The 17,443-nt window shown below is 43.1% G+C and overlaps 1 protein-coding gene across 4 annotated transcripts in view; it reads right to left on the reverse strand.

Moving 5' to 3' along the window:
* The window catches only part of ATP11B (ATPase phospholipid transporting 11B (putative)), a 156,068-nt gene that overhangs the window by 12,273 nt on the left and 126,352 nt on the right, over window positions 1–17,443 (reverse strand). Inside the window, exons 29-30 of one of the 4 annotated variants that reach the window (XM_088456373.1) lie at window positions 17,062–17,147; window positions 3,723–3,845 (exon numbers count right to left, since the gene is read on the reverse strand). The exons of 2 other annotated variants lie outside the window; for them this stretch is intronic. In XM_088456373.1, the coding sequence (XP_088312499.1) occupies window positions 3,761–3,845; window positions 17,062–17,147 (171 nt within the window). In that variant the 3' untranslated portion in view covers window positions 3,723–3,760. The remainder of the gene's footprint in view (window positions 1–3,722; window positions 3,846–17,061; window positions 17,148–17,443) is intronic. One more of the 4 variants, XM_088456372.1, reaches the window with a different exon arrangement.

The raw sequence follows: 17,443 nt of genomic DNA on the forward strand, positions 1-17,443 counted from the left end.
CAGCAGTGGTGCGGGCATCAGCGGTGCGGCGGGACCCGGCAGCGTTGCGGGTGTTGGTGGCAGATCTGGATCCGAAAGGATCCAGTCCTTGCCAGCCATTCTGCAGACATCGGCACCATTTTTAAAATTCCAATATGGCCACTGCGAGCCAATGACGGCTCGCGGCGGCCATCGCAGAGTTCGGCAGCGGCACCTCAGCACCATATTTGAAATGCAAGGATGGCCGCCGATGTCTCCGCCTCACCCCCTCGGCTGGCTTATATAAGCTAGCGCGAGGAGGCAGCATGGCAGTCCGACAGTGGGGAGGCAGCAGTGAAGAGTTGCAGAAGAAAGAAGACGCCGGAAGTCCTAGTGGGCGGCAGCCATGCAAAAGAGCTCACACAGGCTGCCACCACTAGGTAAAGATGCCGGAAGTCCTAGTGGGCGGTGGCCATGAAAAAAAGCTGAGACAGGCTGTCGTCCACTAAGTGAAAAGGACACAGAAGCTCTAGGAAGGTGGCAGCCGCGCAATAGAGCTAATTGGCTGCCACCCCCTAGGTGAAGACGCCGAAACCCTGGAGAGTTGGCGCCCAGCCATGCGAAGCCCTGCCAGGTTGGTGCCTGCCTGGCACAGACGCTGAAGCTCTGGTGGGTTGGCACCCGCCAGGCGAAGACGACAAAGTCCTGGGTGGCGGCGGCCACGAAAAAGAGCTTCAAGGCCACCGCTCCCCAGATGAAGGTGAAGACTAAATAAATTATTTAAAAAAAAAATAAAATCTGTGTAGTCTGTTTATTTTACAGGTGTACTACAGGTACCAGTGGGCCCTAAATGCCCCGTTTGCTGGTACTTGTGGTTCTCAGAGCACCAGCATGCGGGGAAGGCTTGCTGAGACCTATAGTTTACCCGCAAAAGACCATATTCTGTCAAATGCACCACATTACACAATCAACCCGGCACTCACGGCCCAGGGCTGCCGGGGATAGTTCCGGGCTATCAGCCTAGGCCAGGGGTGCCCTGGAGAGGTGGACCCCTTTATTGGGGGGGAGGGGGGTCCCCAGCTTCCCAGGGATCCCCGGCCTGGGCTGACTAGCGGGTCAGGGTTGATACTTTTGCTGGGGGACCCGGCGAAAGGGATCCCCGGCTGTGGCATTAGCCCCCCGCTAGAAAAAGTCTGATGCTGGTTCTGGACAATACAGGGGGACCCTATGCATTTGTTACCCTGTATTTTCACAACCAGGACTGGCAGTGAGACGTCCGGGGCTGGTTGTGCTTGGGGTGGGGACAGGTCCTTTTTTTTATTTTACAGTTATTAAGTTTTTAACACAGATGCATAAATGGATCTCACCTATAGATCCATGCATCTCTCAGATGCATGCCCAGCACCAGTGAGCCCCTCTGTAGCCCCTGTGCACTGCCCCGCACTGCTGCAGCCCGCTACCGCAGCAGTCTCTCCCTGTGCACCCCCAAAACACCACCTCTGTGCTGGCCTCCCTCCACCTGCGCTAAAGTACCATTTTGTTGCCCTTCTCCTCCGCAGGTGGCCCGGTTTGCTCCTTCAAACACTAATAGTTAATACATTTTAAAAAAGCAATGAAATTCCACAGACAAAAAAACCTTACGGTTTCACATGTCCCATTAAGGCTTCTTAGACATGATCTAAAATTTCACATAACCTATTGAATTTCTGACACTCAAACTTAAAAAAGCAATGAAATTCTGATCATTAACGCTGACCCCTTACAGTAAAACTTAAAGAAAAGTTCATCTGCAACAGCAGATTAAAAAATAATGCTAAGCACCTTCAGGCCAAAAAAAAACGGCCACCCAAGCAGGGTGCAGGGTATAGGAAGTCTGAGCTGTCTGAAAGTTAACTCTTCGTGCCCAGACTCCTTTAGCACCAGCTATACCCCACTGTCTCTTCAGTGTCCCGCATGACTGAAAAAGAAAATATATGTTGGTGCATGTGTGTGTACATATTTGCATATTTTCATACTTCACACAGTGAGCTTCAGCAGAAAGAGCACACTCCAATAGTTATGTATTTCTAATGCCTACCACACTCCTAACTGCTAAGTAATTAGAGAATCGTTTCTTATGAAGGTGTCAATCAGAAGAGCTATCAGAAAAACTTGCTTGCAGTACAGATGGATCCTCATACATCTAGCCTCCTTGCGCGTTAAATAGCCCTACTAGTCGAGACAAGCTGTGGCGTGACTCGGTAGCACTGAGTGTCTTTTGTGCGACTTTTTACCTTCAAATGCATCTTATTCGCACAGCAATGCCAATAGATAGCACAAGCAGCTTCTGCGGATTGGCGCTACCAAGTCACACGGAGCTGCCGCGTTGTGTGGTGCAACTTGCAACGCATAGAGGATACTGTAGATGTATGTGGACACAACTGTACTGTAAATGCTTTAGTATTAAACAATAAAATGAAAGGCTACAGATTTAAGAAGGGAGGCACACTAAAGGTGCCCACACACACACCGACTTGCTCCCAATCAGCCGATGTACACGATTTCCCCTGAACTCTCCCCAGGCAGTCGTGGTCACGATTTGGAGTTAAAAATGTCCAATCTGACTAAAGATCTATCTTGCAGCCAATGCATTGTATCCCAGATTGGCTAATCTGCCCTACAGCATGGCAGATCTGAAGATGCGAGGTACGACGAGCGGGGACGCGCATCGGCATCGTGATCAAGAGTAGAAACTCACGATTTAGCCATTTTTTACATGATCTGTCGTCACGATTCGTCGAAATCGGCCAAATTGGATGAAAAGTCGGTATGTGTGTGGGCACCTTAACACGGCATTCTTTTTTATACCATACAAATAAATCTCTGTACAATTTTAAAGGTCAAGGTCCCAGATATTGAAATGTTTTACTGTTCTTTCAGCTAGATATAAAAAGATGAGTGTCAGAAATACATTGTAACATGCTTATACAGATTTTTAGGAATTAAATATCCAAGTCGTTGGATAACCAAGTTCACATACAAGTGACGATTAGCTTTATGTAACAAGAAAATAGGTAGTCTTTCTGCACAAATACTATCTCATCACTAAAATAAATTGAAAATAGTCATGACGACTTATTAGCTGGAAAGCCCCTGCCACCTCTAGGACCCACAAAAGAACCAATTTAGGAATTAAATTACAATTCTATGTTACCAACTAAGTAATATGTGTTGATACACCTACAGTACCAGCAAACTCCTATTTCCCTTGTGTGCTGTGCATATACAGATTATAAAAGAAGCATGTTGGTTAAACAGTGTATAGCTAAAATAAGAAAGGATAAAACACACACCTTGGAAATATGTAAAATAGATCAGTTTGCATGCTCTATTCATAACAGTGACAGAAGTAATGGATTTAATTTACTAACTTGTTGCTGAAATAAGTTATCTGCAGAATGATGGGATGTTAAAAGTTTTAAGACAATAGGATAAATCTAAAAAAAAGCATTTTAACAATAAAGAATCTTGATATTATTCAACTCTTGAAACGGAGGTACTAGAACTTGCAAAAAGAATGTTAGTTTGACATGCCATATATTGTTATAGATGTAAAAGCACACAATGTGGGTTAAAGCACAGTTCCACCAATGAGTGAATTCACAACATGTCAGTAATGTTTTCTACAGTGACAAGATGTAGCTGAAACACAGTGCCACATGCCACCACTTAATCAAGTCCGTTGCACACACAGGTGGCTACACATCACATTGTAGTTGTACTACCTAGTCTGCTCAAGTGCTCTGCAGGTTTGATGCATCAGCTAGCAATTGCCTATTGTCCGACTCTCTGTGCTCGCTTTCAGCAAAGTCAAATGCTGAGCTGACTGAACCCTTATCCTCTTCCATCTAGAGGGACAGAAAAGTAACAAATCCAGTAAAATCACAACCATCGGCATCGTGCTCAGCAAGTTCATAAAAGGTTTAAAAAATAAACCAACAGCTTTCCTGAAAAGAAATGTGTGTGTGTATGTGTATAAGTATATATATATATATATATATATATATATATATATATACACACATATATATATATATTTTACACACACATATATACACATACATACATATATACATACACACACACACACACACACACAGTATCTATATCATTCATCACTGCCAAACTGAACACCAAAGAACTAATTAAAATAGGTTCATTTAAATACATTTGGTTGGTTATGTTTGCATGAATTGCAAATTAACTTAATTATCATTGAATCTTAAAATATACTCCACCTCGAAAAGCCAATACATTTGGAAGAAAAACAAGCAGTGTAACTTTCACAGAGTAAAGGATAAACATAAAAACGAGATATGAAAATATATGGGAGAGGTTGCACATCCACTTGGGCCCAAAGAGAAGTAAAACAATGAATCCACAGCAAAGTAGTCCTAAATGTAAGTGATTTCATAAGTGAGAAAAAGGGTGCTACAATAACTTCATTAAATAAAACACAGCGCCATTATTTGGCTGTGATAAAGGTAAATAGTGTATTTTAGTAACTTTATTTTAATAATAAATATATATATATATTTAGTAATTGGAACTGAAAAATATGGACAACATCATCACAGTGGGTCTTTCTTTAGTTTTAAATTCATCTCCATTGTGCTGGCAGAGTTTATTGATAATCATAAATGGGTATACAAATAAATGTAGAATTCAGGCACGTAGATGCTGCTTCCCACCACTAGTCGGTGAGGCAATACAACCCGCACACCACTGAGAGTCAACCATTGGGTACATGGTGACAGTGATAACAGATAAATGTAGAGCTGACTAAAGCATTGTAATACTTTTGTGAAGATGTTTTTGAAGAGAATAAAAGCTGAGCATGTGTGGTTGATGAGCAATGTTAGATGTTATGCCCAGTAAGGAATGGGCAGGGAACAAAACAGAGGAATATATCTGTGTGTACTGGAATATTGCAGTCAGAGCCAAAATACACACACTGTGCAATCTATGTTCTTCTAAATATCATAACATTCAAAACAGGACACATTACGTTCACTAATATTTAGGCCTAGCACGGGCCATGGATTCATTTGGTTGTATTAGAATAAATGTAATGGGCAATTCCTAGAATTGCACTGCATGCTTCAATGTGTAAATATTATACTTGGCTACAGAATAATAATCTGTATAATATTAACAAAATAAACATTCACATTCCTTGAAGTTTCACCAAAAAACAAACAAAAAATACACTACTGGTTATCCTGTAGAAAAAAGTATTTTTTTATATTCCTACAAATACCCATTTAGAACAGACAATTTGTGGCTGTCTAGGTGCTGTGGCACTATGAGCCCCGGAGCATGCTGGGACTGATATTTCACAGCAGCTACAGAGTCAAAGATTGGTATAGAAAGAGCATGATGGACAGTTAGTTAAATATTATATAGAATAGTCTAAATACATAAGCCCAACTGAAATGTCAGTCATTAAAAAAAAGATAGCAGACAAAGGAATCTTATTTTTTTTACGATTCGAAAGCTGTGACTGCTTCGCTTTGTCCCAGCACCTCGCCTATTTCTTCATAGGTGTTTTTAATAAGGGTGATTTTCAGATAGATCCCACCATCATTATCTCTAGGTTATATATGGAAAAAAAAACCCCAGGAGGTATGTACCTGGTTGTAGAAATGAATTGATAGTGTAGATAGCCATCTGAATGAGGTCACCTTATCTTAGTAAATGGATATTCACAATTTGATCAAAAATGTGCACTAACAGCGTCATGTTCCATGGTAACATATGGAAGTAAATGATGATCAGCAATTTGCTCCTAAATGCCAGAGAACAGGTGAAAATTGTCGTTCAGACAAGTTTGTTAAATGTTTGATCTAAACAATTTGTTCAAACAACAGTTTTTGTCCATTTTCCGGCGTTTGGGAGAAAATTGCTGATTGTCATTTGCTGTCATACCTTACCAGGTTTTCATTCCAACCAATCATCTAGTTGGCTGGTTGGACAGATAATCTTTAGATGTGTGGCCAGCTTAGGGGTCTATGTACTATGCCTTGGATGGAGTTAAAAGTCTACGGAGATAAGGTACCAACCAACCAGCTCCTGTCATTTTTCATACACAGCCTGTGAGATGACTTAGGAGCTGATCGGCTGGTACCTTATCTCTGTTCACTTTATCTCCTTCCAAGGCTTAGTAAATAGACCCCTACATCACAACGTCTGCTTTACTGTGATAAGTGTCCCAAGTGTGCTTTGCCATTCATGTCTTCGTGTATTAAAATGATTGCTAATATTCACAATCAAAATGGAAGCAGGATATTACTTAAATTTTATTGTTGATCTCCATAATTCTAGTAGTTTGATGTCGATGTTCTTGTATTCTTCTTTTTTGAATAAAATGATGGTAAAAAAAAAAAAAGGAAGCAGGGGATGATCTACACAGAAAGATTATTTGCTGTTAGATATTTGGCTGCAAGTGAAATCCTGTCTCAAAAAAGTTTCCTCATTTTCCAGATGGATACATTTTCATTTCCCAATAGCTACACAAATGGATGTGTTGAAAAACATAAACCTAACAATGTAATTGTATCGAGTGTACAGTATAGAAAATAAAATATTTAACAACTTCTTGACATTGCACTGCCATAGCAGTGTTTAGTTTGTACTTGAGGAATACATACGAATTACCGTCAGACTTCAAATCCCGACAGCGGCAGGCCGACACGGCTGAAAATCCCGATAGTCCCCAGGTAAGTATGAACTAACTTAACCCCCCCAAACTCTCCTTAGGGGTGCCTAACCCTAACCTTCCCCCCAGTGCCTAATACTAATCCCCCCTCTAAGTGCCTAAACCTAACCCACCCTTCCCCGCCGTCTAAACCTAAGTCCCCCGGGGAGGTGCCTAACCCTAAGTCCCCCCCGGGGGTGCCTAACCCTAATCCTCCCTCCCCCTATAGTCTAACCCTAACCTCCTGGGGGGATGCCTAACCCTAAGTCCCCCCCGGGAGCCCTAAACCTAACCCCCCCGCCCGCGGCTGTCGGCAGCAGCGCCCGACATCACTTTGATCGGGATGCCGGGCGCCGGTCTCCCGGCGTCGGTAAAATGACAGGCATCTAGAATTAGACGCCTGTCATTTAACCCTCGCCGGGATAAAGCGATCAGGAAGCCGGCTGTCGGGCTTACGTCCGCCGGCTTCCCGATTGCATACCGTACTGGAGGCAGAACAAGCCACCCGACCTACCTTCTCGCTACAGTGTCATTTCTATTACATGTAATTCTACTATGAAATACAGGGCAAAGCCAAGAAATCCACGTTTACAGTATTTGTCAGATGATTAGAGGAACTGTATGTATAGTATACAAAGTATTAAAGTAATATGAGCAGCTAAGCCAAATGGAAGTTAGACGTAGTTATGGGATGTAGTTATGAGACTGGCGGCATCGCACCGACATCCAAATCCTGACAAGGGACTTAAGATAGGCGTTGAAATACCGACGCCTACCTTAATCCCGACGCAGAAGGACGACAGCCCAAACGAGGTAAGTCCGGGGCGCCATTAGCGTTAACTACGGGGGGTGGGGAGGTTAGGTTTAGGGAGCGCAGCAGGATTAGAGGAGGTTAGGATTAGGCACCCCTTGGGGGGAGGGTTAGGCACCACTGGGGGGGGGGTTAGGTTTAGGCATGAAGGGGGGGGGGGGTTAGGTTTAGGTGAGAACACTATCCCTACCCCTCCCTTAGTTGTGCCTAACCCTAACCTCCCCCAGGGGTGCCTAACCCTAACCCCTCCATAGGCAAACGCAGGGGTGGTTTCCGTCAGCCTGGAAACCCCCCTCCCCAGCCCACACCATGACCACAATAGAAAAAGTAATATAATGGAATTTTACTAGCGCTGTATGTTGTTCTCAGTATCATAAGTTAAATAATTAGCACCCCCTGTGGATCTTTTAACATGTATCAGCCAGTAATAAATACACCTGTGCACCAATTAGGGGATTTGGAAAACATGCACTGTTAGGGATGCACTGCTATAAAGCCCAATATTTACATATATGTTCAGGGCAGTGCTAGGTTCTTCTGCTGCTCCCCCAGACTTGCCCCCATGCTTTGGAATTGTGCCCATATCCAAATTAAAAACATTCAGCTCAAGCAGGATGGCCCTACTGCCGCATTTAATGACTTACTGTGATCACTGATCCTGTATATGCTGGAATTATGACAATAAACTTTGTATGATGCATATTAAAGCTGGATAAGTGGTAATTATGTCCTCTTCATGGACTGGCCACACTGACTATAAGATCAAGCATTTGGAAACCCCCCTCTAGAAATCGTGCGTTTGCCCCTGCCCTCCTTACTGCACCCTAAACCTAACCCTCCCAGGGAGGTGCCTAATAATAACCTCCCCCCAGGGGTGCCTAACCCTAACCCTCTCCCCTAGGTGTGCCTAACGCTAACCTCGCCCCCAAAACCTACCCCTTACCCCGCTACGCTCCCTAAACCTAACCCTCCCCCCCACAGCTAATGCTAAGGGCGCCCCAGGCTTACCTCATTCGGGCTGGAGTCCTTCCGGCATCGGGATTAAGATAGGCATCGGTATTTCGACGGCTATCTTAAGTCCTTTGTTGGGATTCGGATGTCGGTATTGAGACCAGCGACCACAACATAACTACATCCCGTACATATGTATTAGTTGGTCAAAAAAACTTGTAATGAGGGTTAAGGACGGGATAATATGTATTCAGAAAGACTTCTTACAGTTGATCAGGTTATCAATATTTTGCTATGGCTGAACACACAAGGGCCAACCCTACAGATCTTTCCATGCATTCTGCCAACTCCCCTCAATTTCAGGTCTGCCCTTTTATTTCTCAGTACATCTATAATGAAGCACCCTTCGTATATGGGGTACAAATGGAGTACATAAAACAAACACAAGAAACGAGGAGTCCCTTAAACCACAGCCGGCCCGCGATCAGGGGGGACTGCCGGGACTGGAGTACAGGGCCCGGACAGAGAGGGGGCCGCCCACAATCCAAGTCCCCCTCCCTGCCTGCCAACCCATAGCCGCTGCTAAACGATTGTTTTTTTGTGAAACGGAGATTCTTACCTCCGTCTCACTGGAGTTCCCAACAGGCTGCCTGTCAGTGAAGGGAGCTACCGCGCAAGCCGCAGAGATCACATAATGTGGGGAGCGAATGCAGCAGCTCATAGCTCCTACTAGGCAACTCACGATGTCATTTGGTTTCAGTGGTCGGTCAGTCACTGCTCTCCTACTCCAGCTGCAGGTAAGGCACCAGCTACACCTTTATACACTGGGGCATTGGACTGTGTGTTGTCACATGTTGGAGCAGGGGGGGGGGGGGTTGGGGAGTCATCAGAATCACTAACTGGGCTGCATGTATATAAGGCAAAATGGCCGTTGGTTGGACACTGGAGGTAACAAAATGGCCACCGCCATTTAGATATACAGGCAGGGTGAGGCTCGGGCGGCGCCTGGAGCTGACGGCACTGTGACCGATACAGCATATCCAGAGTGCTGTCCTTGCCTCACTCATGGGGAACAATTAGGGCAGTGCACCCTGAGATAGAAGGCGTCCTGTGAGATGGCGGAATTTCCGCTTCCGCACAGTGGAACGCAAGCGCTCACTACTTCCGGGTTAGTGGAATGCATGCAACGGAGCCCGTTTTAGGCAGGACTCACGCCCATAATTGAGACTAATAGATTGGGGTATATATGGACCATGTACAGTACTTTCCATTATCCTCCTGATGAAGTCCAAAATCGTTGTGACGGACGAAACGCGTTGAGGTGGTGTGTGGTTCGATCCTCTACCAGTGACTTTTATGCAGATAAGCTTTAACATTTTATATTTCATGTATGGGCATTTGATATGCTTATTTTTTGGTGAATAAATTTGTGTGTATAGTATTACATTATGGTCTTTCCATTTTTCTCTATATGTTGATTCACTATGGTCTGTATGGAGGGAAAAGCCTGATGGTTTCCAGAAGTTGGACAAATAAGGAGTTACTGAGATTGTTCTTGCTGTTGAATAAGTGGTGAATTCCACTATATAAGGTACACCCCCATCTGCACAGAGGGTGATTACCTTTGGTGATGGTTACATCATTTACTAATTTAATGCACTAGGAGGCGCCCTTTCTCCACTTTTTGTTTTACATAGATAGATATATATATATATATATATATATATATCTGCCCTGGTGCCCTCCTGGATATACAAATATCAATACCTACTACTACTACTATCATGTAAGACTTCAAATGACAAACAGTGTCTGTTTTCACCATTTAAGTCCATGCAGACTGTATTAATTACATTCTTGCTAAAAGTCTAGATGAACTGAAACTTTTGGCAAATACACTGTTTGAATTCCTGTATGAACCATGAGTAACGCTGTTTGTCCAAGAATGAATGAACGAATGAATGAATGTATGTACAGTATATATATATATATATATATATATATATATATATATAGGTTTAAGAACTGGGAGTGAGTAATTTATCCACAATTAGGTATCAGGTCAGGGCTAGCAACCAGAAGGGGCACGTATCCTCACATATACTCTCATTTAAGCCTACAGTGGGGTGGCAAATATTAGGAATAACGCTAATATTTACCAAAACAACTCGAATTGGAAAATCAGAGATTGATTTCTCTGTAGCAGCATCACGTATCAATATTTAGTATTACTGTGTATTTCACTTGGTAGATATCTAGAAAAATGTTCAGTGGAGCTGGAACACTCCTATACTGTAAAATGCCATAGTTTATCAAACTAGAGAGTTATAGTAGACTTACCTAAATAACTCCTTTTCTTTGAGGTCCATAGGGTCCACAGGGATACCATGGGGATATTATGGTTGGAAGACCAGGCACCAAAAAGTGAAAGCTTTGGCTCCCAGAATGCCCCGGGTCCTCCTCCATATATACCCCACCACTAGCCATAGGACTTCAATTTAGTTAACAAGCCTAAAGACAGGAGAAGGAAAGAGGAGAAGGAAGAACAGTCGTACACCAGAAACACTCTTACAGAAAATGAGGGAATCTGTGACAAAAGAAAATCACCCAATGAAGCCAGGCGAGTCAGGGTGGGTGCCCTATGGACCTCGAAGAAAAGGAGTTATCTAGGTAAGTCTACCATAACTCTTTCTTCTTCAGGGTCCATAGGGATCCACAGGGATACCATGGGGATTGTCCTAAAGCAGTTCCCCTAGGGTGGGGAACACTCCTGAGCAGAAAGGAGAACTTGTTGCCCAAAGGAAGCATCCTGGGAGGCAAAAGTATCAAAGGCAGAAAAGTGTGGACAGAAAACCACGTGGCAGCCTTGGAACAGGAAGATCAGCCTGTGTACACACCTAAGAGATAGTCATGTGTAGCCATCTCGCCAGAGTCTGCTTATTAGCTGGCCATCCTCATTTGTGAAAACCATATAATACAAAGAGAGAATCTGATTTTCTAACAGTTTGTACGCTCCACCTAAATACAGGGAGCACGAACTACATCCATGGAGGCTTCACCTACAGAAAGGTCTGGAGCCTGAAAAGCTGAAACAACAACTTCTTAATTTACATGAAAAATGGGACACTACCCTAGGAAGGTAACCCTGCCTTGTACGAAGAATAGCTTTATCATGGTGAAAACTCAAAAAATGGGAAGCGACAAGAGAGCGCTACCAAATCCGAGATTCTGCGAGAAGAGATAGTAAGAAGAAAAAGTGTCTTTGCTGTCAACCACTTCAAATCTACAGAGTCTAAAGGTTCAAATGGGGAAGCTTGCAAACTCTTTTGAACCAAAGAGAAATCCCACGGTGCTACCGGTGGAACATAAAGGAGGCTGAACTCGCAAAACTCCTTGGAAAAAAATTCTAACATCTGGTAATGAAGCAATCATCTTCTGGAACCAGACTGCTGGTGCAGAAACCTGCACTCTCAGAGTAGCCAGGCACAGACCATTGTCTAACCCTGCCTGCAGAATAGCCAGTTTACTAAAAATCCTGAATACCCTAGGATCATATTCCTTACGAGAACACCATTGACCAAAAGAATGACAAATTCTTTAATAGATGCTGGCAGAAGCAGGCTTCCGTGCTCTAAGTATCATTTGAATTACAGAACTGGAAAACCCCTTCGCTTTTAAGATGGAAGATTCAAGAGCCACGCCATCAAAGTCAGACGGGGCAAGCTCGGATGTCAACTGGGATCCTACATTAGCAGATCCTGCCACAGAGGAAAGGATACAGACTGTCTACCGACAGATTTTGTATGTCGGTGAACCAATGACGTCTGGGCCAAGCCGGAGCCACCAGTATTACTGTTCCGCCTTCCTACTTGAATTTCATGAGAACACTTGGGAGCAGGGAAATTGGAGGTAAGAGATACACAAACTTGTCCCATCTTACTGCCAGTGTGTACACAAAGGCTGTTATTGGGTCTCTGGACCTGGCTCCATACCTGGGGACCTTGCGTTTGTGGGGTGACACCATGAGATCTCTCTCTGTTAGATCCCATTTGTTCACCAGGAGCTGAAACACTCCCTGATGGAGAGACCACTCTATGGCATGGCCACTTGGCCACTTAGGAAGTCTGAATCCCAATTTAGCACTCCTGGTATGAATATTGCTGAGATGGCCAGAAGATGACGTTCTGCCCAAATCAGAACCTGTGTCACATCTTCCATGTCTGCATAACCCGGTTTCCATTGCCAGCATAATTGACCATAGGGTCTTCATACGGAACTTTGGCACATGGATGAACCTGTTGAGAGATTTCAGATTCAGAATAGAGCAATACCCATTTAGCTTCTGAATCAAGAACAAATCTGAGTACTAACACCATCCTTGTTATCCATAGGAACCAGGAGTTATGCAAACAACCTTCTGGGGAGTAACCCTTTAAGAAGGTGTAACGTAAGAATCCCCAGTAGGGAGGGGGATTTCCTACCTAATGCACTCTCCTGTGGGAGAGTGTAAAAGGAAACATCTTTTCGAATGCGGAACAGTCTACCTGGAGTGTTCCATTCTTCCCACAGGGTGGACTGAAAGAATGGTGCAGTCCATCTATATGCTTAGACAGCTGATGCCTTATTTGCTTGTAACATCTGCAGATAGGTAGATGCTAAAAACCAGATTCTGAACTGAGTGGACATAACCCTCCATCCAGAAAGGATGTATGGGAAGAGGAAACATAGCAGGCTGTAATCACTGTGGGAGCTGATACATAGTCCACTAACTGCGTCTCAACCTGAGACCAGGAGGACATTCAAGGTGACCCCTGAACAGGTGCTGGCAAGGTGGACTGTTGTGGTGTATAACAATCCAACCACAGTCCACCCTGTATGAAATCCTGAGAGGCCAACTGCACAGGATTTACATGAAACCAGCACAGGGACAACAGTCTCATGTTTACCCTTGTCCTGAGACATAGCAAATAATTGCAAGTAACCTACAATTAGTACAGGGTTAACAATGCAATATAACCCTTTTCACAGATAAAAATAAATGTGAAGTACTCTTTAACCCCCATACAAAAGGTAAGTCTGGGTTAGGAAAAACATAAGAAAACTTTTTGTTTTTTTCAGCTTAGTTAGCATAAGTCACATAAAAGGCATATAATATATTTGCAAAAGGCAATTAAAATAAACTACCTTAATCACATAAGTTTGGTAGGATCTCCATGCATATATATATCACATCAATAGGATAGAAGTGCAATGCATACAAATATACTTACAAGTCGGCACCGAATCAACTTATACAAACACAAAAGTTGGTAGGATTCCTGTGCTAAATACCTTCGTCCTAGGAGAAAGGTATACTCTGAGAGACCAAATCTCCCCTCAGCAGACATTTACATGATCAATTGCAGCTGAGCGACTCCAACTAATTAGGAGAGATGGGGATGGTAGCCCAGTCTTCACAAGTAAATGTGAAGTACAATTTAACCCCTACCATCCTAGTAGTTGAGGGTCAAATTGAGCAATAGTAGTGATAAATTAAACCTGCCTGAACTTCTGTTTCCCTTATCGCTTAGCATATATACGTATAAAAGGTAACAATGCAATGTGACTACAAGATGGCTCTTATCCAACAACAGGTAACCCTGCACTTTATAACAGTCAACACACAAACCCTTCTTTATATCCTGTGAGGACACACAAGCCTTACATGAAACCAGCACAGGTGGCTCCCCCTCCTGTTTCCCTTTATCTTTTGACATACTCAAAGTAAAGGCAAAGTTTTGTGACAGCGTTCACAAAAACTCAATGACTGTGAAGTACTTCAGAAAGAAATAACAGTGATAGTTATAAATGACAGATTGAAATAAAAAAAACAATATCAGTCAGCAGCTAGCAAACCGTCACATACAATGCATATGTAATAGAATTACAATTGGCTCTAAATCCACTACAGCAACGCAAAGGAATGGTAGGACATAGAGCACCGTATACCTTAACCAAGGGAGAGGTATAAAGGGAGACTGATCCAGACCCTCCTGAGACCAACAGCTACCGGGTGCACTGCGTGGACCGTGAGCGTCTCATACACGTGGAGGGTAAGCAGAGCAACCCAGACTTGCAAAACCCTCGTAGGTATGGGTCTGGGGAGGAGCTGCCAGGGAGCGCCTACCTCCCCTAACTTGCATTAACCAGCCGGATACACTGGCCTGATGGCAGCAGATTGTGTCTGCTGCCGATCGCCAGCGTTAGACGATAGGACCCCAGCTGATGTAGTAAGGATGCAGACAATCCCTGGTCCTTACAGCAGCGGCTTCTGGTGCGTCTCTGACACCAGAAGTAAGGACAGCTGCGCGCGATTCCCCGTAAACGAGGAATCGCCTTACCTGACATCTCAGAGCATCCGATGCAGTCCAGGTTGCAGCCTCGCTGCTAGCTAAACTCAGCCACGACCCGCCGAAATCACCAGCACAATCACTGATGTTGCGGCCTGGCGGAGGTAGATTGAGTCGCAGTACATGCGTCTTAATACAGACATTTGGTACTGCCAACTCAAAAAAACTTAAAATAAAACAATAAAAAGCTTAGGACTGCCTGAGTAGTCCCCATTTACAACAGTGCATCTGAATCCTGCCACACCAAACAACAAACTGAAGTCCTATGGCTAGGGGCGGGGTATATATGGAGGAGCACCCGGGGCATTCTGGGAGCCAAAGCTTTAACTGTTTGATGCCTGGTCTTCCAACCATAATATCCCCATGGTATCCCTGTGGATCCCTATGGACCCCGAAGAAGAAATAATACAGAAGTGAGACACGCTACAATAAATAGTTTTTTGTTACTGCATCTTTCACTTCCTAGAGGACTTACAAACAAGTTTATAATAAATACCTTTTGGATTTTTCAAGTCTGGAGTAAGTTATGGTCTGTTTAATACTTCCCTCATGCAATGCACCTATGCGCCTATCTCTTTATTGTGACTGCACTTCTAACCGCTCTTTCATATATGTATGTACAAATAAACAAACAAACCAAAAAAAAAAAAAAAAAAAACACCGCCACCTAGTGTGGCAACACAACGTATACTGACAAAAGCTAAATCTTTCATAGTGGTCAAAAATTTGAATTAATTAGTATTTGAATCAGAGCCCTCTGAACTACATTCCCTCATCACAACATGTTTATTGAACAGTAACATTATAATTTTTCTAATGATAAATACTTATCTTTAGAATCCATTAACATATAAAACATCATACTAAACAGAAGGATAAGCAGAAATGCATCTTACAGATGTGTCCTCTCCTCATACAACTAGCATCAAATCACCACGAGGCGCGAGTGAGCCACCAGGTCCCTACTGACTTGCAGCAAGTGTAATTTTTTTATATGAGACTATATCTGTGTGTGTCTGAGTCTGTATACGAAGCACAAAGGAACTTGGGAGTGAAAAAAACTGCAGCCAGTTTACCGCAGTACTTCACATACAGATTCAGACTCAGTCACACATAGATATACAAGTGTTACATAGCAAATCATCGCAGTCTTGTGTAGCTGTTTGTCGCATCTGATTGCGACTAAAGGTGGGTACCCAGCATTAGACGCATTTCTGGGAGAAAAGACACATAAAATACACTTATTGCAAGCCAAGAAGCACCGAGAAGGGCTACTTGGCGCGACACGCTGCAATAGTGTATGAGGACACATCTGTACATACATAATAAAGAAAAGTATACATTATAGTGGGGCTATAGGAGCGTTGGCAACTATGAATAATTCATGGCTGGATCATGCCATGTTCTGTCTGGTGCGATTACAAACTTTCATGTTAATTCCTACCTCTGGCCATGAAAATTGTGGGGTGAAAAGTTCTCATCTAAGAATAATTAGCATTATTAGTTAATATCCATTATCTTGCGCTTCCATTATATTGTCAACTCTCTCTATGCCAATATTATAAAAAAAAAAAAAATTATATAAATTTTTTTAAAGTGTCTAATTACAATTACAGAATTGCATATACAACTCGAATCACGAATTTTAAAATTCCTCCATGTGAAATTTGATGTGCATGCAAAGCTCTTCTTTATGTAATGAGTCAATTCACACATGTATTTTTCAGGTCTGAGTCTTCATCACAAGAACGGATAGTACAAATAATACATTCACAGAAGAACAGATAATATACATAGGTAAACCAAACTAGACAGCATAAGCAACTGCTGCAAAGAAGAGTTATAAAACATAAAAAAAAAAAAAACACAGTATATAACACACGGTCCTGCAGCCTGCAATTATCTTGCATGCCCCTAATACAGCCTGTTTAGTTGTGCGTTTCCCTTTAATCAGTAAGCACTCAAACCATGCTGAGGAAACACACACAAAAGCACTGGAGATCAGTTATCAGAGGGTCATGCTAGGGATTTTAACACACAACATGCACTTTTGTTGCAGGGCTCTTTGGCCAGGCAAAATAAATAAAATAAATTGCAAAATGAACAGCTGGCAGTACATCATCGTACTCATGCCTTGCTCTGACACTGTATGTGCTGGTTAGAAGAGCCTCAGCATGCAACAAAAAGTGGATGAGGAGCCTCCCCTCCTACTCTACCTAATTTTGCTCAGCTGATTCCTTGCCCGTGAAAGAGGCTGCAGGGCGATGAATTCATCACTTAAAGTAACTCTGTTGGGATACATCTACAAGTGGACAGAAAAGGTATGCAACAGACAACACATCAATAACAATTAGTCATTTCATACAAGGGAGACATGACAGTGCAGGTAGCAATAAATACATAAGGATATTAGCAATCTCACATTGTCATATACAGCAAAACAAACAGATGAAAATATTATTTAAATCTATAATTAAATGGTGCAATGCAGTATTATTGCAGCTTTGTATATTTGTTGCCCCACACATTGTAGTCAACTTCTGACCACCTCAAACAGCAGGACAAGCACCCTACCCAACACCACGGGGCACTTCGTGT

Source organism: Taudactylus pleione, unplaced genomic scaffold (genome assembly GCF_031769625.1).
Source record: "Taudactylus pleione unplaced genomic scaffold, aTauple2 ptg000702l, whole genome shotgun sequence".
Taxonomy (NCBI): Eukaryota; Metazoa; Chordata; class Amphibia; order Anura; family Myobatrachidae; genus Taudactylus; species Taudactylus pleione.